This window comes from Pinus tabuliformis, chromosome 1_2 (assembly GCF_031772625.1).
Source record: "Pinus tabuliformis cultivar Carrire ecotype Pingquan chromosome 1_2, CPIR1, whole genome shotgun sequence".
In the NCBI taxonomy this organism is placed as follows: Eukaryota; Viridiplantae; Streptophyta; class Pinopsida; order Pinales; family Pinaceae; genus Pinus; species Pinus tabuliformis.
In genome coordinates, this window is record NC_142298.1 from 997,313,053 (window position 1) to 997,339,189 (window position 26,137).

Consider the following 26,137-nt stretch of genomic DNA (forward strand, 5'->3'; position numbering starts at 1 on the left):
GTATTTATTCATTTTTATTCTGTCTACAAGTTTGGTTCTTCTTGAATCCCCTTTACTAGGAAAAACAAAACTCTTTTTTCTTTGGACCACCTCGATGAGCACAGATCCGAAAGTGGTGAAGTGGGTATTTAAGGGGGCAGGTTTCCAGGACAATAACAACTAAGAAAGCCAACTATTTGAAGCCCCTGTCACTCAAACCCATCATATCCTTCTACTAAAACGGTCTCCAGAAGCATTCAGGCATAAAGTACACACCCAAATGTTGACTTGTAGCATATCTATTTTCATTCTACTGACATGGCCTTTTTGGGATTTCAAAGTGTGTTAGTTGTGTCTTACTAGCCCTTTATTACTCTTTGCATAATCTTATTTATAGACATGGGATTTGGGATTATTTGAATTCATGGGTGTGAGGTGATTGTTGATATATCTGAGGTTTGATTTGCAGGTTAACCAGGTCGGTTGAGGGATAAAAGGAGATGGAAATGAGACGGTGGGTACTAGGCATCTAAGATGGGTTGGATTCTTGGTTTTTAGACAATTACGGGAGAATCAAGTGCAGCAGCACCTACTATGACGCCCAAAATTGATACAGCCGTTGGTACCATTGTGTGGGTGAGAAGGAGAAATGGGTCCTGGTGGCCTGGAAGGATTCTGGGTGTAGAGGAGCTATCTGCAACTCACTTGATGTCTCCCAGATCAGGAACCCCTGTTAAACTTCTTGGTAGGGATGATGCCAGCGTGTGAGTATCCTCTTCTTCACCCTAATCATCTTGCATTTTTCTTACCTTACAAAGAAGCTATCATTGCCGCATATCCATCTGTAATTCCAATTTTCAGATGTGGAACTTTAGTTAGATTCCATGTATTTAAAATATAACTTTTGTCCAAAGGCGATGATTCTTACAAGGTTCTATCCTTGTTTTCAGCAATTCATTATTTTTTCTTGGTAGACCTTAAAAAGATTTTGAATGGATCAATATTCATCATGTTGCGTAGTTGCATAATATGTTTCTGATTACTGTCATCATGTGACATGGGAAATAATGCACATAAACCAAAATAAACAAAGAAATAGTTACACCCTCATCTGGGATGTATGGCATTGATAAATAATTCTTTTCACAGTGTTGTGCTTCATTTAAAAAAATAGCAGTACAAAATGGTACCTCATATTTTGGCAATATTCTTGTATGCAAATCTCACACTACGCTTCCTGTTGTAATCTTTATTTAAATAGTTTTCTGCAGCTCTCACCAACATGGGGAATGCAATTATTAAAGTAATTTTTGTTCAGTGGTGTATTTTTTTTCTTGTTGGAAATAATGTAAGCCAGTTTCTTCCTTGTCTTTGTATATTTGTCCGTTATTTTCCTTCACGACTAGCTCATGCCTAACTGATGATTTTTTGGAGTATCCCTCTTAGTTTGCCTGAGATTATTTTCTGGTTGTTCCTACACTAGATTCAAATATATCCATGAAGTGTCTAATAAGATCTACAATTGAAAATCAAGAAGTTGTTGGTCATTTTGGAAGATTGACATTTTCGTGTTGAAATTATATGGAAACTATAATATGAAAGTACTTTGACTAGAACTTGGAATAGCATATTAGAAATGAAAAGTATACGAGAAGTTTCCTCTTCAGCCTAAGATGCTGACATATATTAATGAGAAAAATGTCTGTTGGCATAAAGGAGTTTCTACATGAGCTCTTAATCCATATTCATTTCCTTTTTGATGAGGATGCAGAATTTGCTAGCAATCCCTAGCTTTGTACATGATAATAAGTTGATGATCACAAAGATCTTGGGATCACGAGTAGCTCATTCATAACTGATATAATCAGCTGAGAGTACTCCGCTGAAAATAGTAGCAGTGATCAAGTCAATACACAGTAGAATATCCTACTATCACATGAAGGAAAGAATCAGAAACAGAATAGATGCACATTTCATGAATCTTGCATATAAGCATCTTCTAACAGGGTTTTGCCAATTCCAAATTCTAGATGATTACTATTGCAGGTTAACAACTTCTTTATCAGTTTTTCATGCTAAGATGTCTTTACATAAAGTAGCAATCCTATGGATCTGACTTTGGGTCAATCCTAGTGCAGCTTTTCTTAGGATCCAGGTTTGTAACCATAGACAATGGTTCTATTTTACTGCAGATTTGATTACAATATTTTTTTATAATAATGTATTAAAAGAAAAGAGGGAGTGCTGTGGCTATATTTGTACAACCCAATACAACATTTTTGTATGCCACTCTTCATCCTATCCTTGGGTTAGGGTTGGGATGATGGGTTGAACTAGCTTTCATTCTTGATTTCCTGTGCTTAATAGTGCACAGGCTTTTGAACTCCTTAACAAATTGCTTGCAAATTAAAATACTCTGGAAAAACATAGTACATACCTATGCATTTTCCTATGAACCCAAGGTGTTGCCATATTTTTCTAGTAGGGATTGAGATCCCCTAGCTTTATTTTTGTCCGCTTCTTTTTCCCGCAGCACCTTCTCCAACTTTTGTCCTCTTGTAAGTGGTGGAGACTCGGAGAGTTGGATGGGTCTGCTTCTAATGTTTTTGGCTGTCAGTAATTGATATAGGAAATATCTGCCTGGCTAATCCAAGCCTAGATGCAGAGAATATGAAGGGTTGAAGCCCATGTTTTGAAGACCCATAGAAAAACTGCATTTTAAGCTGATTTTTTAGTTTGTTTTTCCATGAAATCATGTGCGCGCAAAATGGCAGGCCTTGCAATGGTTGCACCCAATCAAAAAGCACAACAAGGCAACAATAATAGGAAGGCGTTAGGAGACATTGGCAATGTGGTGGGAGCTCGGAACCCCAAATGCAATATCAACAAAGATGTGGTGATGGAGTATGTTGTTTTATGTTATTTATTATCCTTTAGATGTATAAATTGAATCAATCTGCTGTTGGGTTTTTGTTTCTTTCTATTTGGTGGCCTCTGCTTCTAATGTCAAGTCCTACACTATTGGATTGACTACTATTTCAGGAGGTCTAGAGTAAACTTGGTTGTCAATGCCAACAAGGGAGCCAATCCCAACACTCAGGTAAGTTTAATCAGAGTCAATTAAGCAAGCTGAATTATTGTTTTTTTGTAAAGAACTGGGTCTACCGTTTATAAAGGACAATCTCCTGGGGAATTGAACTAGCAACCAGGAAAAACCTCTGTGTTCAGCCACCTGCTTTTTCGATCTTCCTGCCTAGTATTTTGTTTTTCTAGGCATGTTTAATTTGTTGCTATTTGTTTTCATTTCACGGGACTCATTCTGTTCTCTATTTTCTATGAGCCCAAGCATGGAATCTCACTCTTTAATTTTCCCATTTTGATTCCAGCAATTCCAAGCAGATGATATTGTTGTTAAGGCAGGAGCCAAAGCAGAGGCAAAGGCAGTCTGGGGAAACAAACAAAGGTGGATTGTCAGAAGGAAGGCTGAGAATGACACTGCTAGAAAGAAGGATAATGTAGTTTCTATCGGTGATAGCGTAGACTCAAGTGCACAAGATGGGGGATTACAAACATCTAGCCAACTCAAAGCAATGAAACCCATAGCACAGTCACAGACTGCGGTGCTAACAGCTCGAAGTGAGGTCTGTCTTATTGATTAAGTTTATTAGTTTTCTGATACTTTTCTTGTTTTATGTACTAGCTCAAATCCAAATATATATCAGCCAAAGGTACCCACATCCACGCCAAATTAATAAGAGGTTTTATAGCTGTAAGATTGATTTATGTTTATCTATTATGTAGTTTGGATAAAAATGATTAATAATTTTGATGGGGGTATTTCAGGATTCTCAAGAGTTTCTCCCTTGCATTGATGATGGAGACCTCGGAAACCAATTGGCAGTTGCGGAATATGTTGGAGACATATACAAGTCCTATCAGAAGATTGAGGTATGTTTCTCTATCAATGATTGGATATTTGTGTGAATGTGAAGGTAAATTTTTAATTTTCATTTAGTAATCATTGGCAGTCCCGTATGTCTAGAACATGAGCCGTGTACCTCTAGATTATATGAAAAGGCAGGATGAAATCAATGAGACAATGAGGGAAACCCTGATTGATTGGTTGATACAGGTACAAATTAGTTCCTATCCTAACTTCGTTTGCTGCCAATGTTGGATCTAGAAGAACTTTACGTGGGCAATTTCTTAGGCTTTACCTCGAAATATTAAATTTTTCAGGTGCATCACAAATGTGAACTAGTGCCAGAAACATTGTATCTCACTGTAAACATTATGGATATATACCTTTCTATTTATATTGCTAGGAAGTGGGAATTACAATTACTGGGTATCGCTGCGATGTTTATAGCTTGCAAATTTCAAGATACCTGCACTCCTCAGGTAGGATGACTTACTGACATCCATAAGCATGACTGTAAGGAAACCTTTTGCATATATCTGATTGATAGAATACCTGGTTGGCTGTTGATATTGACATAAGAAGAATCAATTCATATTTGGTTATAGGTCAATGAATTGATCTGCATCTCAGGATACCAATACACATTCAAAATGATAGTAGCCATGGTAATTATCTCTAGCTGATATCTTTCTGTTTCATTTAATTACAATAGATTTTAAAGATTCAGTGTGAGCGATACATCGATAATGATACTTGGCAGGAGCATACAATATTAAATCGATTGGAATTCAATCTTATCGTTCCCACTCCATGTGTATTCCTTGTCAGGTTTCTCAAGGCAGCTGGTTCTGACAGAGTGGCAAAGTGATCAACTCCACTGTTTCTTTTGTATTGTCAGAATAATCTTCTGATGTATTGATCAAATTGACTTTCAAAATGCTTCTGGAAAATTGAGATTTTGGTTTAAATGTCTTTTCTTCATTGTATTTCCTAATAATCCTCTCCTTTACTGTTAAAAATTAAATGTATTATGGCATGGTTCAGATAGAAAATCTAGCATTTTACTTGGTTGAGTTGTGTTTGCTTCATTACAAAATGATCAAATATAGTCCATCAATCCTTACTGTTGCTGCTGCCTACACTTCTCAATGCGCTTTGAAGAAGTATCCATGTTGGAGTAAAACACTTGCTCTTCACACAGGCTACTCAAAAGAAGATCTCAAGTAAGTCTTCTAGCTCTCAAGGCACCATGCTTTTAATGAGTTTAACCTTCCAAAGGATACTTAATGCTAAATATCTTAGGAATTTCCATGAATTACGCAATCTGTAGATTATATATCCAAAACCTAGTGGACTTGCTACAACACTAATTTACTGGCAACCTGTCTGAAATTGTATCTAATTCTACATATGGGAAAGATTGACAAATGTGCACATCAAACTGTCTGGGGTGTGTGCACATTTAGTTAACCCTGTACGTTGTTAAGGAATAACATTTGATTTACTTGTTCTAGGGAATGTGCAAACTTCATGGTTGACTTCCACTTAAGTGCAGGAAGAAATGAGCTGAGATATGTTCATGAGAAGTATTCAGATCCATGTCATGGCTATGTTGCTTTTTTATGCCTTGCCAACTTACCCAATGATGACAGTTGCACCACCAGCAATGACGCTGTCATTTGTATTAGTGATAACATCGACTCAAGTGCACAAGAAGGGGGATTAGAAAGACCTAGCCAACTGAAAGCCAGGAAACACACTGCACCATCATTGACTGCAATGCTAACATCTCAAAATGAGGTCTGTGTCACTCTCTTATACTGTTAAATAGGGAATCGCCACTCAGATTAACCTTTCCCTCCTCTAAATAATCGCCACTCAGATTAACCTTTCCCTCCTCTAAAAAAAAAAAAAAAAAACAAAAAACAAAAAACAAAAAACAAAAACTAACAATCATTAGAAAACTCCACTTAACCCTCTTCCTTAAGCATTAATTCATTGGTCTAATCAAATCATATAACAGTGATAAATTAATTAATCATATATTAATTAATCAATAATTAATTAATTAAATTAATATATATATATATATATATATATACATAATAATAATAACAATAATCATATATAGATACATATTTCATCAAACTTTTTTATATATAATTAAATTAAAAATTAAAAATTAAAAATTATAATACATTAAAAACAAAAATTAAAATAAATAAATAATTAATAATAATTTAACAATCATAATAAAAAAATAATTAAATATAATAAATAAAAAAATAAAAAAATAAATAATTAATTAATTAAATTAAATTAAAATATATATATATATATATATATATATATATATATATATATATATATATATATATATCAATTTTTTTTTATTAAAATATATAATTAAATTAAAAAATTAAAATTTAAAAAATTAAAATAAGAATAAAGAAATTAAAATAAATAAATAATTAATAATAATTTAATAATCATAATAAAAAGTTAATTAAATATAACAAATAAATAAATAATTAATTAATTAATTAAATCAAATTATTTATATATATATATATATATATATATATATATATATATATATATATATATATATATATATATCTATATATATATATATATATATATATATATATATATATAAATAATAACATTAAACATATATAGATACATATTTCATCAAAAATTTTTTATTAAAAAATATAATCAAATTAAAAATTAAAAGTTAAAGAAAATTAAAATAGAATAAAGAAATTATAATAAATAAAAATAATAAATAAATAAATAATAAAATATTTAAATAAATAAATAAATACACTGGCCGACCTAATTTCTCACATAATTCTTTAATAACCTGGATATATATATACCCTAAACCCAGCTCATGGATACATCATTAAGATTGAAGATTATCTATTGTCGCGTCCCCTGATGATGGACTCACTTGGTAGTCCGAAACGTTGGGTTCTCAAAACTCTACAACAGGTCATTCCTCCTCTATCTAAAACTCTCTTATACTTTTCTTGTTCTTGTTCAACAAATATACACAAACCAAAGACTGCAATGCTAACATCTCAAAGTGAGGTCTGTGTCACTCTCCTATACTTTTCTTGTTCTTGTTCAACAAATATACACAAACCAAAGAGTATCCATGTCCACTCCAAATTACTAGCAAGTTTTATAACCTTAAGATAGCTTTGTCTTTAGTCATGTTGTAAGTTGGATGAAAATGATTAGTTATCTTGATAGCCTCAAGTTAGTGTTGTGTTTATTTATGATGTAAGTCGGCTGAAAATGATTAATAATCTTGATGAATGTATTTCAGGATGCATTCAGGGATTCCCATCAGGTGCTTCCTAGCATTGATGATGGAAACATTGAAAACCAATTGGCAGTTGTTGAATACGTTGAAGATATATACAAATTCTATAGGACAATTGAGGTATGTTTCTCTGTCAATGATTGCAGTTTCTTGTTAGGGTGAAGGTAAAGTTTTATTTTCCTTAACTAAAATTTAGCATTCATGTATGCCCAGGACGTGAGTTGTGTACCTCCAGATTATATGAGAAACCAGGTTAAAATCAACACAAAGATGAGGGCAGTCATGATTGATTGGTTGGTGGAGGTACAACTTTGTTCCTATGCTAGTTCCAACTTCCATTTGCTGTCAAAATTAGATCTAAAAGAGATTTATATGGTCTATCTCTTAGGCCTGACATCAAAATCTTAAAATTTTCAGGTGCATCTGGAATTGGAATTAATGCCAGAGACATTGTATCTCACTACGAACATCATTGACAGATACCTTTCTATTCAGAGTATTGCAAGGAAGAATTTGCCATTACTTGCTATCGCTGCAATGTTTATAGCTAGCAAATATGAAGAAGTCTGTCCTCCATAGGTAGGATGACTTGCTGACATATGTAAGAAAGGATGTGTATATATCTAATTAAAAGAACACTTTGTTGGCTGTATAAAAGTACATACACCAGCAATATCTACTCCTACAGAAGATTACGCTTTATGCTGGAATCAACACAAAAATTATATTATAATAGGTAACACAATATTGATAAGAGCCGGTTTATACTTGGCTACAGGTCAATGACTTCATCCGCATCTTCCCAAATGAATGCACGTCAGAATAGATAGTGGCCATGGTAATTAGCTCTAACTGATAATTCTTTGTCATTGATTGCAACATAGTCTCCAAACATTCAGATTGACTGATCAATTGATAATAACTCTTCGTAGGAGTCTACGATATTAAAGCAACTGAACTTCAAGCTTACAATTCCCACTCGGCCATATGTATTCCTCCTTAGGTTTCTAAAGGTAGCTGATTCCAACAAAGTGGTAAAGTTTTGAATGACACCACTTTTTATATTGTTGAAAGCAGCCTGTGTGGCATTGATCAAATCTACTTTCGAAAATGCCTCATAAAATCTAGCATTCATGTTTTAAATTACTTTTCTTTATTATATTCCTAATAATCCCCTGCTGTACTGACAAGTCGTACTATCTATTATTCAGATGGAAAATCTAACATTCTTCTTGGTTGAGCTGTGTTTGCTTCAGTACATAATGAGCAAGTACAATCCATAAAATTTGTGTTAAGGGCTTTGAACACTTATCCGCTATGGAAGGCTTGTTCGTTGATGTGGTTTTTGAAATATTCAATGTATTTTTTAAGTTGTTTGTGCAAGCGTTTTCCATAACATCAGTGAAGGCTTATCTGGATCTCAAAATATTGTGCATAGGTGATGCTTTTCCCTCCTCTAGTTAGTTCATTCTTGTTTATTGTGTGTTTTTACAAACGTTTTGCAGTATGGTCCACTTTTTATCGTTTTTGATAATATATCTCATGTATTTGATACTTGTAGACCTTTAATCCATAAAAAACAGCCCAAAAATCTCAGAAATAGTCACCTATAAATATAAACTAGTCATCAAATTTCAAGGAATATTTTTTCATGGGGCTGAAATCCTATTAAAATTTGGAACAAAATGCATATTTTCATATTTATCAGATGTATACTTTGTTTACTGAACTAGATTTGTATGTGTTCATATTGAAATCTTATTGCTATGTTTTAAATTGTGAGAAGCTTGATGGCTAAATGTTGTTTGCTTTATGATCCTTAGTTACCATTTGTGAAGTGTTTTAAGTAACTGGTTACGACTGATCTTATGCTGGATCCCTTATCGAAGGTTCTTAATGTAGGTTCTGATTATAGTCGGTGTGATAACTTGCCAGGTACCAAAGGGACTGTCACATGCTTTGCATCATACTTGGTGTGCACCTCAATTTTCAATTCCATTATGGCATTAGCTGGGAATATCAATCTAAGACTTAAATTCTAAATACTGGATAGCCAGACATTATGTTTATTTTATCAGCATTTTGTATCTTAAAATGTAGTTTGCCATCATTGTTTTATATATCTTACGATATTAGTTTTCATTATTTTGTTTTATATTTTGCAGTACTATGATGTTTGGAAGGAGTGCAATGGTGGCCTGTGCTATGATTTTTCAAATATGGAGAATTACTTAAACCAGGGTTCCGTTAGGGATGCCCTGGGGGTTGGCAGCCGAAAATTTGTCTCCTGTAGCCCCTTGGTTTATGAAGCTATGCTTACTGACTGGATGCGGAAGATGGAAGTTGGCATTCCAACACTCTTGGAGGATGGTGTTAAGTTGCTAGTTTATGCAGGAGAATATGATCTCATTTACAATTGGTTAGGTAATGATACTGTATACATATAACATATTGTTTTTGTTTTGGACAATGACTTTATGATTTAGGTGTTAAGTCTGTTATTAACTTATTTGCAGTTGTGTTTTTCAGGCTTGTCAGTCTAATCTTCAAAATTGAAAAGTTAATTGTTCAAATTATGTGTCTTTCAGGCAATTCAAGATGGGTGAATTCCATGGATTGGTCTGGAACTGAGAATTTCAAGAAGGCACCGACAAAATCCTTTCTTGTAGATGATAAGAAAGCAGGTTTAATAACCAGTTATGGACCACTCAGTTTTCTCAAGGTAAAAGGCACTCGATGATCATCTTTGATTTCATTGTACAAGTAGATAATTTCTTCCTTACAGAATCTTCTATTTTGCTGCACCAGGTTCATGATGCAGGTCATATGGTCCCAATGGATGTATTGTGTGGAAGATGCCTACTTATTATCTTACGAATCTGTTCCAGGTGAGAACGATACGGTCCAACAGACATTCAAAATGATTTTATTTATTTTTTTTAAAATAATTTTTTATATTGTCTCTAGAGAGACAATAGTTTGAATTATGGAATTGTCTCTAAAAAGACAAAAATGCAATTGTCTCTAAAGAGACACAAATGAAATTGTCTCTAGAAAGACAAATCAAATTGTCTTTATAGAGACAATAATAATATGTGTTCTATATTTTCTTTATAGAGACAAATTTTTGAGACATTATATTTTGAGACACCCGCTTAGAGACAATATTTAAGACAATATTTGAGTTTCTTTTTGTCTTAAGTTAAGACAATTGACTCAAATATTGTCTTAAAACCCCCCTACATGTAGTAGTGTTAATAAAGGCTTATCACATTATTTTACTCTAACTACGTAATACATTATTTAGTATAGCTTTATTAATACAACAAAATATGTTAAGGAAACAAGTTGATTTACTTTATTTTTTATTTATATATTTAATGACCCATTTTACATTAATTTTTCCTTGTTAAAATTTGAATTCTTAGAATGTACCTCATTTTCCAAGTAAGTATGTAAACTCAAAATTTGAATGACTTATTTTATGTTCCATCTCCTCTATTTATCAAGTACTTTCAAGGTAATTTAATTGAGTGAGAGAACTTAACCCTCTAAATGAGCTATATATGCATCCAATATTTCCAAGTAGTATTTTTGATGCGATATTCGACAATGATATTCGCATCTTCTCTTTTTCCTTTTTCCTTTAGAACGTGTTTAAGTAAAGACTTGAATTCCCAATATGCTATGATGGTTGGGGATTTTCACTCCCACCCTTCTCCGTGTGTGACATTTCCAGTTCCAAAGCCATGAGAGTGTTCTGACAGATTCAACCAACTTTAGCTGCTCCGCGCGCGAACCTGAGTCGAGAGCCTACGACTGAGTGCGAACGCGACCCAGCATGGATCCTTCGGATCCACCCCGCGGGGATCCAGATCTACAACGAGCCTTCTCCAACCTGGTGAAATCTCTCCCTCCTCAGCGACCCCGACCTGCAGCAACAAAGTTTGTAAAGAAACTAGATGTATTACAGGAAGTGCAATTGTCGCCTGCTATCCCACGCATGGCAGCCCTATCCCTAGCAGAGAAAGGATTAATAGGACAGTTTACAGGACTTTGGCCGTCGCCCAGAACAGTGAAAAAATGGGTTGAAAGGAACTGGTCGGACAAGATTCAGGGTAAAATATCTATTAGATTTTGTGGCAGAGGATATTTCACATTTCATTTTCAGACAAAGGAGGACGAAGATCTAATATTCAGGAACGGACCATATTTTATGGACTCCAGGGGACTCTACCTCAACAAATGGACCCCGGATTTTGATCCAGAACTTGATATCCCGAATGCTGTTCCAGTTTGGGTACGGCTGCCCCATCTCCCTCTTCATTGCTGGGGGGGATGACTCAGTTAAAGCTATAGGAAATGCTGTGGGAAAATACATAGATCGCAGTGAACCCAAAGATAATTTGCAGGCATGCACAAGGATCTGTGTGGAAGTCGACCTAGGACGAGGACTACTGGAGGCGATCAAGCTGAAAGTGGATGATTGGAGCCATATCCAGCAATTGGACTACGAGCAGATACCCTTCAAATGCAAGGTATGTCACGAATACGGGAACTTTGCAAATAGATGCACCAAAATAGTCAATGTAGAAAATGAGGAGCAAGATGGCAATTGGGAACCTTTGAAAAAGAAAAAATCAATGCCCTCCCACAAATCTCCTGTGGATTCTGATATTCCCTGGAACCTCTCATCAATGCCCTTCTTCTCCTCCCTGTCTGACCCCCGATCCGCCTCTGCCTTCTTCCTCCAATCCTTTTTTGATCCTTTCTGAGGTGGAAACGGGCCCTGACATTCCCTCCATTGAACCCCTACCTCATCAATCTTCTCCCCCCTCCATGCAGCCCCCACCTGATCCTCCCTCTTCGAGAATCACCAGGAGCTCTTCAAAGGATCATGGAGCGCCTAGCAACGCTCCAAAAAAGCAAGGACCTGGAAGAAAATCAGCTAAACAGCAAAGGGACGAAAGTGCACAAAAAGACATAGCATTGGGCACTCAAACACCAATAGAGAACTTCATCCTTGGGCATACGGAGAAAGAAAATAGTAATAAAGGACATGAGAGGCGAGCACCTCTCCATATATCTAGTATCTCATGATGAAAATACTATCCTGGAATAGCAGGCGATTAGGGCACCCCTCCAAGTTGGTTGCCCTCAAGGATTTAATTCACAGCGAGAACCCTGAAATCATGCTTATACAAGAAACAAAGCAAGACCAATGTGAAATGAATAGAGTAATTAATCAGCAGAAACACTTCTGTGGAAGCATAAGTGAGGCAAGAGGAGCCTCGGGCGGTATAGCAACTTTATGGGACAGTAACAAATGGAAGTGCAGCTCTACCATCGTGCATAAAAACTGGATCTGAACCACACTTGAAAGCAGAACTGGAGGACAAGCTGTAACGGTATACAATGTGTATGCTCCAAATCAATATAGAGAGAAAGAGATATGCTAGGACACTCTAAAAGCAAATATAGAAATGGCACAGAATACCAATCTCATAGTGGCAGGAGACTTTAATTTAGTGCTGCATGCTAATGAAAAAAGAGGAGGTAACTTCACTCTTGATCCTTCTAGAAATCGACTTGAGTCCATAATACAGGAACATGAATTGGTCGATGTCATGCCCAAAAACCATAGATATACCTGGAGTAACAGAAGAATCGGAGCCAGCAACATCATGGAACGGCTTGATAGGTTCCTCATCAGCATAGCATATCTCTCCACCTTCTCAACAAGCTATTCAAATATCCTCAATGTGTCGGCCTCTGATCACTATCCGATAACTCTAACTATACAAAGCCACTGCCCTCTAGGGCCCATACCATTCAAATATAGCTCAATATGGAACCGGATACCAGCGGCAAAAGAAGTGGTGCAATCGACATGGATCCATCATGTAGAGGGGTCACCAAGCTATATATGGGAGACAAAGCTTAAAAGAGTAAGGCAGGCCTTAAAGAACTGGGCGAAGAGCAATTATAAAGAGCCCGAATTGAATAAAAAGGAAATTAAGCAAGATCTGGAGGATGTGCAACAGAGAATCGAAACGCAAGGGCTGTCATAGCAGAATAAAGAACGAGAAGGCAAATTATACTTGCAGCTGAACCAAATACTTAGGGATGAAGAAATAAAGTGGAGATTCAAATCAAGGCAACTTTGGTTGCAGGAAGGAGATAAAAACACAGCTTACTTTCATAAACAAGCCACTGTGCGAAAACTCAGAAACACAGTAAGCACAATAATAGACAATGAAGGAAACCAATATAGTACACAGGAGTCTATAAAGGAAGCAGCCACCAAGCATTTTAGTAAGCTTCTGACAGAAGAAAAAAGTGAAGAAGATTACTCAAGCATGCTACAGTATATGCCGAAAGGGGTCACACAAGAAATGAACAGCAATCTAATGAAAGAAGTAGAAGAAGAAGAAATTAAAGAAGCTATTTGGAGTCTGCATCCGGACAAAGCACCAGGACCGGATGGATTCCCCATATCCTTCTACCGGGAATACTGGCCAATGATCAAAAAATATCTCCTAAAGATGATTCGTTGGGTGATGAAAAAAGGTAAAATGGGGGGATTCACCAATTCAACTTATCTTGCTCTTATTTCAAAAGAAAATCGCCCTTCCTCCTTCTCGAGATTCCGGCCAATCTCACTATGCAACTCAGCCTACAAAATTATCTCAAAAATTTTAGCAGCCAGGCTTAAGCCTCTCCTTTCCTCCCTGATCTCTGAGAATCAAGGGGGATTTCTCCCCAACAGGCACATTATTGATTCCATTCTTCTCGTTCAAGAGGCCATTTATTCGAGTTTAACTAGGAAGGAAAAAGGATTTGTTCTAAAGTTGGATCTTGCAAATGCTTTCGATAGAGTAAGGCACTCCTATATGTATGCTATCCTCCACAAAATTGGGTTCGATCCTTCCTTCATCACTATGATCGCTGCATGTATAACTGGACCTTAGATCTCCCCTCTGATAAATCGGAGACCATGTGCAGCCTTCCAATCATCCCGTGGCCTCAGGCAAGGTTGCCCCCTCTCCCCGTATCTGTTTATCCTCATGGGTGAATCATTCAGTCAAGCCTTGGACTATAACCGGAGAGTTGGGTTAATCACTGGCATCAAGATCGAGCATGGAACAAAGAACATCAACCATTCACAATTCGCAGATGATACTCTGCTGATAGGAGGAACATCTACTACAATTGCAAGGCGGTTCAAAAAGCTCTTGGATCAATTCATGGACTACTTAGGAGATAAAAAGTTGTATCTATGGATGGAACACAGCAAATCACACCATTCATAGTATTGCAACCATATTTTGAGTTTCATGTAGTCTAACTTGGAATCACTTCTCCTATCTTGGAATGCCAGTAAGTTTGGGACCCTTGAAAGCTGATACTTGGAATGGGATACTTGACAAAATAGAGAGGAAAGTACATCAATGGGGCACAATATGGTTGAACCCAGCTGGAAGGCTAATTCTCCTAAAATCAGGTATTGCATCTCTCCCTATTTATCGTTTTTCTCTATATCTTGCTCCAGCAATTTTCCATCAAAAAATGGAAAGAGTTCTTAAACACTTTCTTTGGCAAGGAGGGAAAACGGTTAAAAGTAAATTCAATCTAGTAAGCTGGAAGAACATAATCCAATCTCAGGAAAAAGGAGGATTGGGCATCAGATCCCGAAAGCTTCTCAATCTGGCTCTTGGAGCAAAAATAGTATGGAGACTGATCATAGGACCTACAGCGTGGTGGAAGAAGGTCTTGGAGGCAAAATACTTAAAATGTACACGGCAGCAGCTCTTGGAGTCTAATATACCTAACAGAGATTCCACAAAAATTTGGCAACTTTGCAAGAAGGCAATACCATTCATGTACCAAAACATCTCTAAGGTCCCAGGCGGGGTAGATAGTATCAATTTCTCTATGGAAAAAATCCTCGGTCAGCAACCTATGTGAACCAAAGCAAAGGCAATCCCTGTTATAAACTGGCTTAATGACAAAGGACTCTTACACCTGTCCCAAATATCAAAATGGGACACTCATACTCATGCCTGGATAGGCTGGAAATTTCCAGATCCTCCCAATGTGTTAGAAACCAGTCTCAACGCCTTAAAGAAGCTCCTTCACAGCAAAGCTTCGGTTCAAGAAGGTGCACTGGACGGGTATAGATGGGATCCAACCGGAACACAATACACAGTCAAAGCTGGACATCAATATCTCTGTGACAACATTTTTCAACCGGAAATCTGGAACCACTGGAAATTAGTATGGAAAGCAGAGGCACCCCCCAAGGTTAAGTTCTTCATTTGGCTGCTTCTGAAAGGGAAAACTTTAACAGCCGAAAATCTAAGAAAGAGAGGCATAATGGGGCCATCCAGGTGCCCAAACTGTTGCAGCTCTGAAGAAACAATGCAGCATTTATTTATAGATTGTCTGGTCGCCAGTGAATGTTGGAAGAACATGGCCTCAATAGGAGAATCATCCTGGGAGCCTCAGACCACCATTGCAGAAACGATTTATAAATGGAGGAAGAACTGCCCTTGGAAAGAGAAGAGAAGCAAAATGGCTCAAAGAGTATGGAACGCCATGCCATTCACACTTCTATGGCGCATTTGATTAGTGCGAAATGGCAAGGTCTTCCAGGAGAAAGGACTCAGTACCAGGAAAATTTGCTACAAAGCCAAAATGTTGGCTCTAGAAACAATTACGAACCACACTAGTGGTAAAGTAGAGGCAACAAATTACAATATTGAGGAAAGAAACTTTCTCAGCTACATTCTGGAGAATGCATACAACGCACAGGAAGTCAACAGAAGGGGAATAAAAGCAAAAGAATCAAATAGTGAGTGGAAATTGAGATTGAAGGAAGAGGAATTCTCCAACTGGCTAAGCAATTGCAACAGATACTGCTTATTCTTTGATGGCGCATCTAAATCAAATCCGGGTCAGGCCGGCGCAGGGGGCCTTATCTGTAATGCAAATGGAGACTGCATCCTTTGGTATGAATGGGGATTAGGGGAGAACTCCAACAACAGAGCAGAAGGACTTGCCCTGTTTCAGGGTCTCACCCAATTAATCAATCTAGGGATAAATAAGGCAGTGGTGTTCGGGGATTCCTCGATTATCATTAGGCTCATGGCACACCGACAGCACACACCAAATGTTCTCCTCCAATAGATAAACCAAAGAAATAAAATCCTTCAAGCGACAATGGAAGAGGTTAGATTTTATCACATTCTTCATAATTTGAACAGGGAAGCGGATAAGCATGCCAGCAAAGCATGCGAAAGATCTATTGGCAGTCTGAGCTGTAATTCCAGCGTGACATTCCAACCGCTACCATGATCCTTACACATCTAGTCAACAACAGGCGACCTTCAGCAGACAGAACCAGTGTTATAGATTAGGGAACCCGTGCCGGTGATAGAACAGGACAGGTAGGCAGGGTTTTGCCAAGATTTGCAACCAGGAATTCGTATGAAAGCCATATGCTTCCAGGTGCGAAGTGTACTTTTAAATCAACCCTCCATGCTGTGTGAGATCCGCGACTCATCACAAGGCGGATATGCAGAAGTCACATGGTGCTTTGTTTGGCACTTCTCCGCTCTAGAAATGCGCGAATAAATTATATTTATACAGCGGAGAACAGCTTATTTCATTATGTTAAACAAAGTTGTCTGAGAAAGTATTGGCGTCGCTGTAATCGGTTTCCAATTGTTCGTGTTACAGTTGCTGCTAGCCATAATCGTTTTAGTGCTCCAAAGACCCGTGCTTTAGTAACAGAGACTTCAAACAGGAAATCAATCGAGACCAATATGGACCGATCAGAAGACTGCCTTCATTGTGCAGACCTCCAAGCAGAATTTGAAGAGTTAAGGGCGCAGCAACGCATCATGGAGGACCAGGTCAAGAGCTTGGAGACAAGAATGGAGGATCAGTACAGGATATTGAATGAGAAATACAAGGCAGAAATTAATCTTTTCTTGCATAGAGTGTCCTCTCTATATGAACAGTTCAGAAACTTGGCAAATCGTTGCAGCCACGCAGAAGAGTCTATTGCAATCCTACAGTTCATGATGGATAAAAAGAACAAGGAAGCTCCCAGCTCCTCCAGTGCAAAACAGATGGATCCAGACCCAAATCCGGAAGAGTCCACGGCCAGGCAGATCAGTCATATTGAAATAGATTAAATATGTTGTGTAGCTGCAAGTTTTGGTCTTTGCAATATGTTAGGATTTACAGTAGTCTAGGAAGTTTTAGAGGCAGAACTACTAGAACGAGGATCAAGGAAGGGACTCATTTTGTAATTCCTCTGATCCAAGATATGCAGAAAGTATTGTATGTACGAAGAACTGACTCCTTTTTTCAGATCATAATATAGCAACCGAAATTTGTCTAAAAAAAAAAAAAGACTTGAATTCCCAATGCAAAGTAACAAAATGCAAACTTTATCATCTCCTTTTTCCCCTAGTGTGTCTAGGGTGAGGTAGCCAATTAGACACCTAACAACAAGATCTGAGTAAGAATAAGTAGGGGGTTCTCATTCCATATTAGACTCTAGCTTTCAAATTTATGTTCTAGTGTCATAGGAAGTTTTCTCATGGTAATAAGAGGTTGCCTCTTGTGCCTAAGGGTGCCCACACAACCTGCCATTGGATTTGTGATGTTTACCTCTCCCAGCTAGCCCGTGTCTACATCACATATATTTTTGGCCATGGAAAAAAGGTAAAAAGGGACAAAAGTATTTGCCTACTTGAATGGTTGGAATTTATCCACACCTTATTTGAATATGCCAACTTTATTTGGGATTCAATATTTCTTACAATTGATATAGCTCTATTGCGTTTCCTTTAGATCCATTTACATTGTTCCCCCAATTCAAACTCTAGCAAACATTTGTATCATTCTGTTTTTTATCACTTTGTGGACAGGATCATAGTGACATGCATCGAATGATTTTGGATAGATTATAAGAAGATCAAGTTGAAGCCAAAATATGCATATTTTGAACTCAAGGATGTTGAAAATCGATGCAACAATCACTATATATAATAACATTAAGGATTTTCATTTTCCAAAATATCAAACAATATCCCATTTCCATCTTTGGTGCAATTCTCTATGTGGAAGGGTATAACTGTAAAATCATATGATTGGAAACTTCATTTCCATATTGGGTGTAACTAATTGATTAGCATTTATAATGAAATTTAGAAAAAGGTACAACAATCACTATATATAGTAAATGATTTTCACTTTTCAAAATATCAAACATCTCAGATTACTCTATAATAATGAATATAATATTTATGCAATAAACCTATTAAATTATGATTATAATTAATATAATATTCTTGTGATAAATTTATAAAATTATAATTGCAGTGTTACGATATTTTATATGTTAGGATTCTTCTATAATTTATGCCTTACGGTGTTTCCTTTGCAACATTTGGTGCAATTGCTAGTTATAAAAGTTATTAATATATGAGTTAAAGATATATACAACATGTAACAAATAACAACATAGTAAAGTAACAATAAGAAAAAAGAGTTTTCTATACCATAAAAGAAAACTGAATTTGACCTTAAAAATGATATTTTTTCATCTAAATAGAAAAATAAAAGGGACATAATCCTTTTGGTTTGATTTTTATGGATTTTTTTTCGGAATTTTTTATTATTAATAACTATAAAAATTATTAATATATGAGTTAAAGATATATACATTTAAAAAAACGTGTAACAAATAAAAACATAGTAAACTAACAATAAAAAAGAGGAGTTATATGCCATAAATAGAACCCAGTTTGACTTTAAAGATGGCATTATTTCAATTAAATAGAGAAACAAAAGGGACATAACTACTTTAATATACATCTTAATATTCCATCTTCACTAGTTCTAAAAACATTATGTGAATATTTTGTAAAGGTTAAATAATTACCATCCACCTAATAATTATTAATATTTAAATTAAAATTATATAAACTTTGTTACAAAATAGATATACATATTGAAATAATTATCTATATTTAAATAAATCATAAATAACATACAATATAAATTTAAATTTAAATTTAAATCAATATTATCTTTTAACTAAAAAAACACACACATGAATGACCATTAGTAAATTTACTCAATCACAAGCCAATTTGATACTTACAGTTGAATTTTTTTATTTATTAGTAATGCATAATTTTTACCGTGATATTTTCGTTATAAAATATATTTGGGTTAAAGAATAATAATTCTATTATTAGTGCCTGCCATCTGGCAATGGCCAGGGACTATAGTAATCGAAAATGATGCAATTAGCATTACTTGAGTTATTTTGACCTATTTCTTAGTCCCAGATCTTGATTTATAATCAAAGTTTTTTAACATGGATGGATTTACCATCTTATTTGGCCTCTTCCTGAGGTGGGGAGGCAAAAAGCATAGATTATAATCTATTTGTTTGTTCATATTTTCAAAGCCGTAAATGCTACTAAACTAATGCTAGCATTAATAGAGGGCATTAAATAACATGCTCTCCCATCTTTGATAAGAAGAACACAAATATGCTTGTATATATTATATTATATCTCCCATCTCTGATAAGCAGCACACTGTATAGTTTCCGCCATCTATGCACAACACATCTATGTAGAATCTGTGAATGAAGTATTTCTGCCATTTGTGAGTGCATGTTTGTGTTGTGGCATGTTGGGAATTCTAGTTCCAATTCCAGGACCTACAATTCCAATTCCAATTCCAATTCCAGGTATAACAATTCCAATTCCAGGTACAACCATTGCTGCATATCCTAAGCATATCTTACAATTCTTCTAGCCTTTGCCTCTACGAGTTCATAGTAAGATCAATTCTTCTAACGTTTGCCTCTGCGAGATCATAGGCAGATCAAGGTGAGAAATTCAATTCAGCGTCTCATATTGTTTTCAAATGCCTGAAGAAAAGGGAAGTTTTTAATTAAAAAACTAGATTGCACAGAATAATATGATGTAAAATGAAAACCTTAGAATCTAGTTATTTGTCATCTGATTTTTCTAAGCTAGTTTAGAAACAGAATATAATAAGTACAAAAACAGCTAACAAAAATTGTTCAAACTAATATTACTGTTTTTTTCTGAATTTGAAACATTGGTTAATTTGGAGGAGTTTTACGCATATGGATGTGAACTGAAGAGCATACAGGGGTTAGAGCATTGGGAAAAGCTTTAGATGTTGAGTATCTATGGAGCTACTTTACACAGCTAGATGTGCGAAGTTGAAGAACATATGGGGATATGGCAGTTGAGAAAGCTTAGAGTCCTAAAGGTTCGTTGCTATTTTTTGTTAGAAAACTGATTATTTACCTAAAAATCAATGAAATATACTTGATTTACAACTAGAATTAATACCTGCAACTAATGGAACCGCAATTGTTGTGCTTTGGGTAGCCATCCCTCTCAAAATTCAATCCAAACAAAACTTTTTCTGGTTACTGGCGGGCTGGTCGAAGAACCCCTGGCTTGCTTCTTGCTTGCTGGTTGGTTACCTTAGCAATCCAAGGCTGCCAAATTGAATGATTAGTAATGCAATTTGTTACAACAGTAATCAACTGGAAAACGAAAAAGATTATATTTCACACACACACACACACGTGAATTACATTCATTTCTTACAGAAAATTTAGAAGAGTTACTAGGGTATGATATATTCTAGCTTATAAGGTACTAGGCTATGATATATTCTAGCCTAAATTTAGAAGAGTACTACAGTACAACTACCCTGTCATGTGTAGGATGGGTTTAAAACCCTAACCAACATCCATAACCCAAAATCATAGCTAGCAACAGAAAAATACAGAGTTGGAACCTGGGTCTGTGAAGGCTAGGAACTCTAGCTTGGTGAGTACCAAATTCTAGAGAAGTCGAGCAGCAATAGCGTGAAGTGAACAACTATGTGAAACTCGCCTGTAACAAAGCCAAGAAAATCGATTACCATCGTTTTCAAACATAAGGAATTTTAAAAACCCTAACGAATTAACTGAGATATCAGTTTCCTTTCTGTGCTTGAGGAGTATACTTGGAAGTGGTCACCAATAAGCCGCTAGCCACACTGGTAGCTTGGCCTAGCAGAGGATTTATCCCCTAAGAAAATGCGAACGGCATAAGTACTTTACTATCAAGATGGAAAAGGTCAAAGTTGTAACCCCAAATTGAATGATTAGTGATGCAACCTGTAGTGTTGCCTGGCATTTACACCCTTCCTCCTAAGTACATGAAAACCCTGAGTAAACAATAAGACTAGTTTCTTATTATTTATAGCATGGTTCCGGTAGTGTGTTGTAGGTCTAGAGAGCCATGGTTCTGGCACAAGTGTTGCAGCTCTGGAGAGCCATGGTGGTTCTGGCAGTGTGTTGCAGGTCCAGAGAGCCATGGTTCTGGCACAAGTGTTGCAGCTCTGGAGAGCCATGGTGGTTCTGGCAGTGTGTTGCAGGTCCGGAGAGCCATGGTGGGAGGCGACTACTTATACTTCACATCTCGGGTACCTAGTGAGGACTAACCTTGGGAAATTAGATTTTGTAAACAATTGTTGCCTAGAATAGACATTAACTTCCTATTTAATTAGTGTCGTCATCTACTCTCTTACTTGGCCTTGTTTCCCACGTTCTGTACAAACACGTTGCTGCATGCATGTCGATCACATGTCTCCTATGTAACATGTCGCCTCATCGTGAACCTAACGATACAATAATAATATCAGTCTCCATATCCATTTCAAAAATTAATAAGGTCCTCTGTCATTACACACCATTGGATTTTAGATTATTTTGGCTAGGTGTCCATTTCCCAATGCTTTGTTTTGTTTCTTTTCTTTTATATTGCCTTGATGGATAATTATATCTACTTGAACACATGCAATTACTAATGCAAGTTCAAAACACTATGCAAGTAGATCATGTAGACTATGCAAGTGATTCTTTTGATGCAGTAGCTTCTGTTGATCCAGCACCAGTACCACCGGGCCTTTTCATTACTACCTTTCACCAGCACCGGACTTAGGTCTTTCACCGGGCTTTGGATTTCGGGATCGATATTATTAATTGCAAGAGCGAGACTCAGTTATTCCTTATGCTCATCGTGATTCAGTATTTCTAGAGATAGACCCATTTACAGATACAAATCTAGTCCAGAAGCATAAAAAGCAAATATAGCTCATCGTGATTCAGTTACTGATAAGCGTGATTCAATATTTCTAGAGATAGACCCATTTACAGATACAAATCCAGTCCAGAAGCATAAAAAGCAAAGATAGAAGAAACACCAAATCTACCACCACCAGCAAGGTTACCATCTCGCCTGGCGTACCTTTCATTCCCACTAGATCGAGACCCAGACCTTTGTGCTCATTATCTAGTTTCTTATTTTACTTCAGCATTGATTGATGCAAGAACGTATAGTACTTGTTGTTAAGCTTGAGACAAATAGGTTGATGTGTCAATCCGCGGAAAGGGTTGCTTCTGTTTTCTCTTGACTCAGTTGCAGGGACTTTCTGCTTCACAGCCTCCCTTATTAAGAGATAGTTTTCCCATCATGGATTTTACTATAATTAGTTATAATTAGTTGTGTCCATCTATGGTTGCCTTTATGTATTGTTACTATGCTTTTATTTCTCTCTCACTTTTAATCAAGCTTGTACGATAGTTCATCGAAGAGCACTCTATGAAGTAGTGTTTGTCAATATACATGGGACAAGAAGAGATGAGTGTAGTATATCCTAGCCATGTTGCCACATAGTTGCATGGTTGAGATTTTCATGGTATTCATTGAATATATGTGGAGAGATTTTGTAAGAACATATACTTATTGGCTTTAAATATGTCAAGGATGATGAGAAATTTTGGCAAAGTGCAGGTATAATAAGAGTTCTTGTGGGCACCTAGGGGGACAAGTGCAATCAATTATGGACTTCCACGAGCTAGAGATATAGTGAGAGAAAGTTTGTGTAGTTATATGGAAGGAAGAAATTAGATAGAGGTGGTAGTGTTGAGAGCTTCAGAGGGAGACAAGATGTTATGAAGATCTACACTAATGTATGATTACCTCGAGAACATGTTATGGAGATCTACACTAGTGCACGGTTACCTAGAGTGTTTCGTCCAAGTTGTGAATCCTAGCCATGGGTAAGGGTAAGTTTTATTACCCAAGGTTATTGTAAGACCTATTATTTAGGCATATATGTTGTAACATCTTAGCACATGATCTCATATCTCTCATGCATAAAGAGGATGGGGGATAAAGTTATGGAATAAACCACTTGAATAGGTACAAGGATGATAGGTGTACCCTTAAGTTAGATTGTGATTAGTTTGATAGAAATTTTTAATATTATGCATGGATGATGTAGTGTGGTGGCCCGTACAATTAAGTATAATCATTTGGTTGAATGGATGACTTGAATATGTACAAGTTTGGAAAGTATACTCATATGTTGGGTTGATGGAGGAATGTGAAATCTCATATGTGAGATGGTTGATGAACCATGTATAAGAAAATGTGCCCAAGAAATGACAGATACAATGACTACTTACTTATGCATTTAGGTGGATGGTAAAAATTTTATATGGATCTTAACAAAAATATTTAGTCAAAGTAATTTGGTACAAACATTAACAGGTTTATTAATGGAATTTTTCTTGAATTTTCTATAATGCATCATTTTACCTATGATATTTTTATGTAATATATTTGTAAGATGCATTTGGCCTAATGATTAATAAATATAATATTAGTAGTTAGTTTTCCCATAAAAATTTCTAGGATAATTTATGGTGTCCATGTGTCGTTTCCTTTTCTTAATACTTATTTCTCTCTCATTTTATAACAATGGCATTTTGTTTTAAATATGACATCTTTTGAAAGAAGTTAAAAATTAATTCCTAATTTCAGGTAGTATATTTTCTATAACCTAAAGTATTTTTATGGTCCATGGAGTGAAAACCAATCCTTATGTAAATGTGCATTGTTAAAGCATTACTTGGGTACAAGTTAATGGTTTCTAGGATAATTTATGGTGTCCATGTGTTGTTTCGTTTTCTTACTACGTATTTCTCTCTCATTTTATAACAATGGCATTTTGTTTTAAATATGAAATCTTTTGAAAGAAGTTAAAAATTAATTCAGAATTTAAGGTAGTATATTTTCTATAACCTAAGGTAGTTTTATGGTCCATGGGGTGAAAACCAATCCTTGTGTAAATGTGCATTGTTAAAGAAGCAAATGGGTACAAGTTAATGGTTCAACAAGAATCTACGCATTTATGCAGTAACAATAGTTATAGTTGTAGTGCAAAATCAACTCCTTATTATACAAATACATACCCAACCTACTTAAAAAAAACTTAAAATAATTTTACAAATTAAAAGAAATATATATATATATATATATATATATATATATATATATATATATATATATATATATATATACATATATATATATAATTGGTTAAAATTCATTCTTAAATATTTAAAAATGATTTCACCTCAATATTTTATATTTGATTGACGATCACATATACTTTTATTTTTTCATCACATACATTATATTTCAAAATTTCCATCACTGGTCATGATATATTAAATAATTTATATTTATATTTAATATACCATTATTTATAAGTTATATGATTAGTAGCATGTATTCAACACAATATGTAATTTTACAATTTTGAACATATAAGTGTAGTTATATAAATTAAATGACTAATAAAAGAAAAAATCATAAAATCTAATTAAAATTATAACTTTGATTAAAAAAAATAAAAAATTACATCTTTATTTTAAATTAATTGTTATTACTATTGGTCAATATAAGTATCTTGCCATCCTTTGTATTTTAAATTATTATTATTAGATTGGTAAGTCTCTTGCAATAAATTTGTATTTTAACATGGAATAGTTTATCTTTGAATTTTGCAATATCCAAAATTTAAGATTAGAAATTTAAATTTTCAATGCACTTACGAACTTATTTTTAAGCTGATAGGCTTTCCTTTTGAATCAGTTCACATGCAAATTTTGTCTACCTTTTCACTGTAGTTCAACACATGTGTCTTGGGTGGCAGTCCGATAAGACAAATCGACAATGGGTAGGGTTTCTAACATATATTCCACTTAATTGACACGTGTTTAACTGTCTTCGGTCATGGTATTCAGTTACGGGTGGAATGGTGGGCATTTTAGTTATGGGCCGAGAGCTCCAACCGAATGAGAACCCTTGTCTGCATTGTTACAGGTAAAATATTTCACTAAGTCATATGATTCCACTAACAATTTTTGGGCCCATATTACGAAAATTCACCGGAAACATAAAACACAATAACATACTTATCCCCCTGCCATCAGCAGAGGAACCACCCTCAATTGAAGTAGCGCCACCAAACAAAGTAAGTCTCAATCCAACGTAATCCAACAAGTTGGGATTTCCAATGCCTGTAACGACCATCAACATATGCCTGCACCATGGCTTGGGTGCATCTTCATCCAAGTCTCGTCTTCCATCCACTGGTTTGTAAGGAGATGGAAGAACTGACGCAAGCACAAGCAAGGGCTTTGGTCCCATTGCTGCTCCTCCTCCCTACTTAGATAGTACCATAGGTAACGACCATCCTAAAACCCCTATTCCCTCTACTAGTCATGCTGAAAAATAGAAAAAGGCTTGTCTTCATGATCCATGCCTTATTTTCCATCCAGCCATATTGAGTTCAGAATATTCTAACAAAAACCCTTGTTAATGGGATTCGATCCCTTGAATTTTCTGCTTTTGTGCTCTGTTGGCTTGTTCCTATAGATCATGGATATTGTCTACTACAGGATCTTCATCCTGAAATCCCTA

General features: G+C 35.7%; 3 protein-coding genes across 3 annotated transcripts; all 3 read left to right on the forward strand.

Moving 5' to 3' along the window:
- Window positions 1–552: 552 nt before the first annotated feature.
- On the forward strand, window positions 553–3,638 carry LOC149209421 (uncharacterized). The gene is made up of 4 exons (XM_089398619.1): window positions 553–743; window positions 2,754–2,883; window positions 3,022–3,079; window positions 3,366–3,638. The coding sequence occupies exons 1-4, from the start codon at window positions 731–733 to the stop codon at window positions 3,636–3,638; spliced, it is 474 nt and encodes a 157-aa protein (XP_089254745.1). The 5' UTR covers window positions 553–730.
- A 169-nt stretch (window positions 3,639–3,807) lies between these two features.
- Window positions 3,808–7,817, forward strand: LOC149209422 (G2/mitotic-specific cyclin S13-7-like). The gene is made up of 10 exons (XM_089398620.1): window positions 3,808–3,927; window positions 4,022–4,111; window positions 4,219–4,380; window positions 4,507–4,566; window positions 4,662–4,760; window positions 4,946–5,124; window positions 5,416–5,701; window positions 7,242–7,358; window positions 7,452–7,541; window positions 7,656–7,817. Exons 1-10 carry the CDS (start codon window positions 3,808–3,810, stop codon window positions 7,815–7,817), a joined length of 1,365 nt encoding a protein of 454 aa, XP_089254746.1.
- Window positions 7,818–9,106: 1,289 nt separating this feature from the next.
- LOC149209423 (serine carboxypeptidase-like) lies at window positions 9,107–9,978 on the forward strand. Its single transcript, XM_089398621.1, has 3 exons — window positions 9,107–9,262; window positions 9,404–9,662; window positions 9,827–9,978. Exons 1-3 carry the CDS (start codon window positions 9,107–9,109, stop codon window positions 9,976–9,978), a joined length of 567 nt encoding a protein of 188 aa, XP_089254747.1.
- Window positions 9,979–26,137: the final 16,159 nt, after the last annotated feature.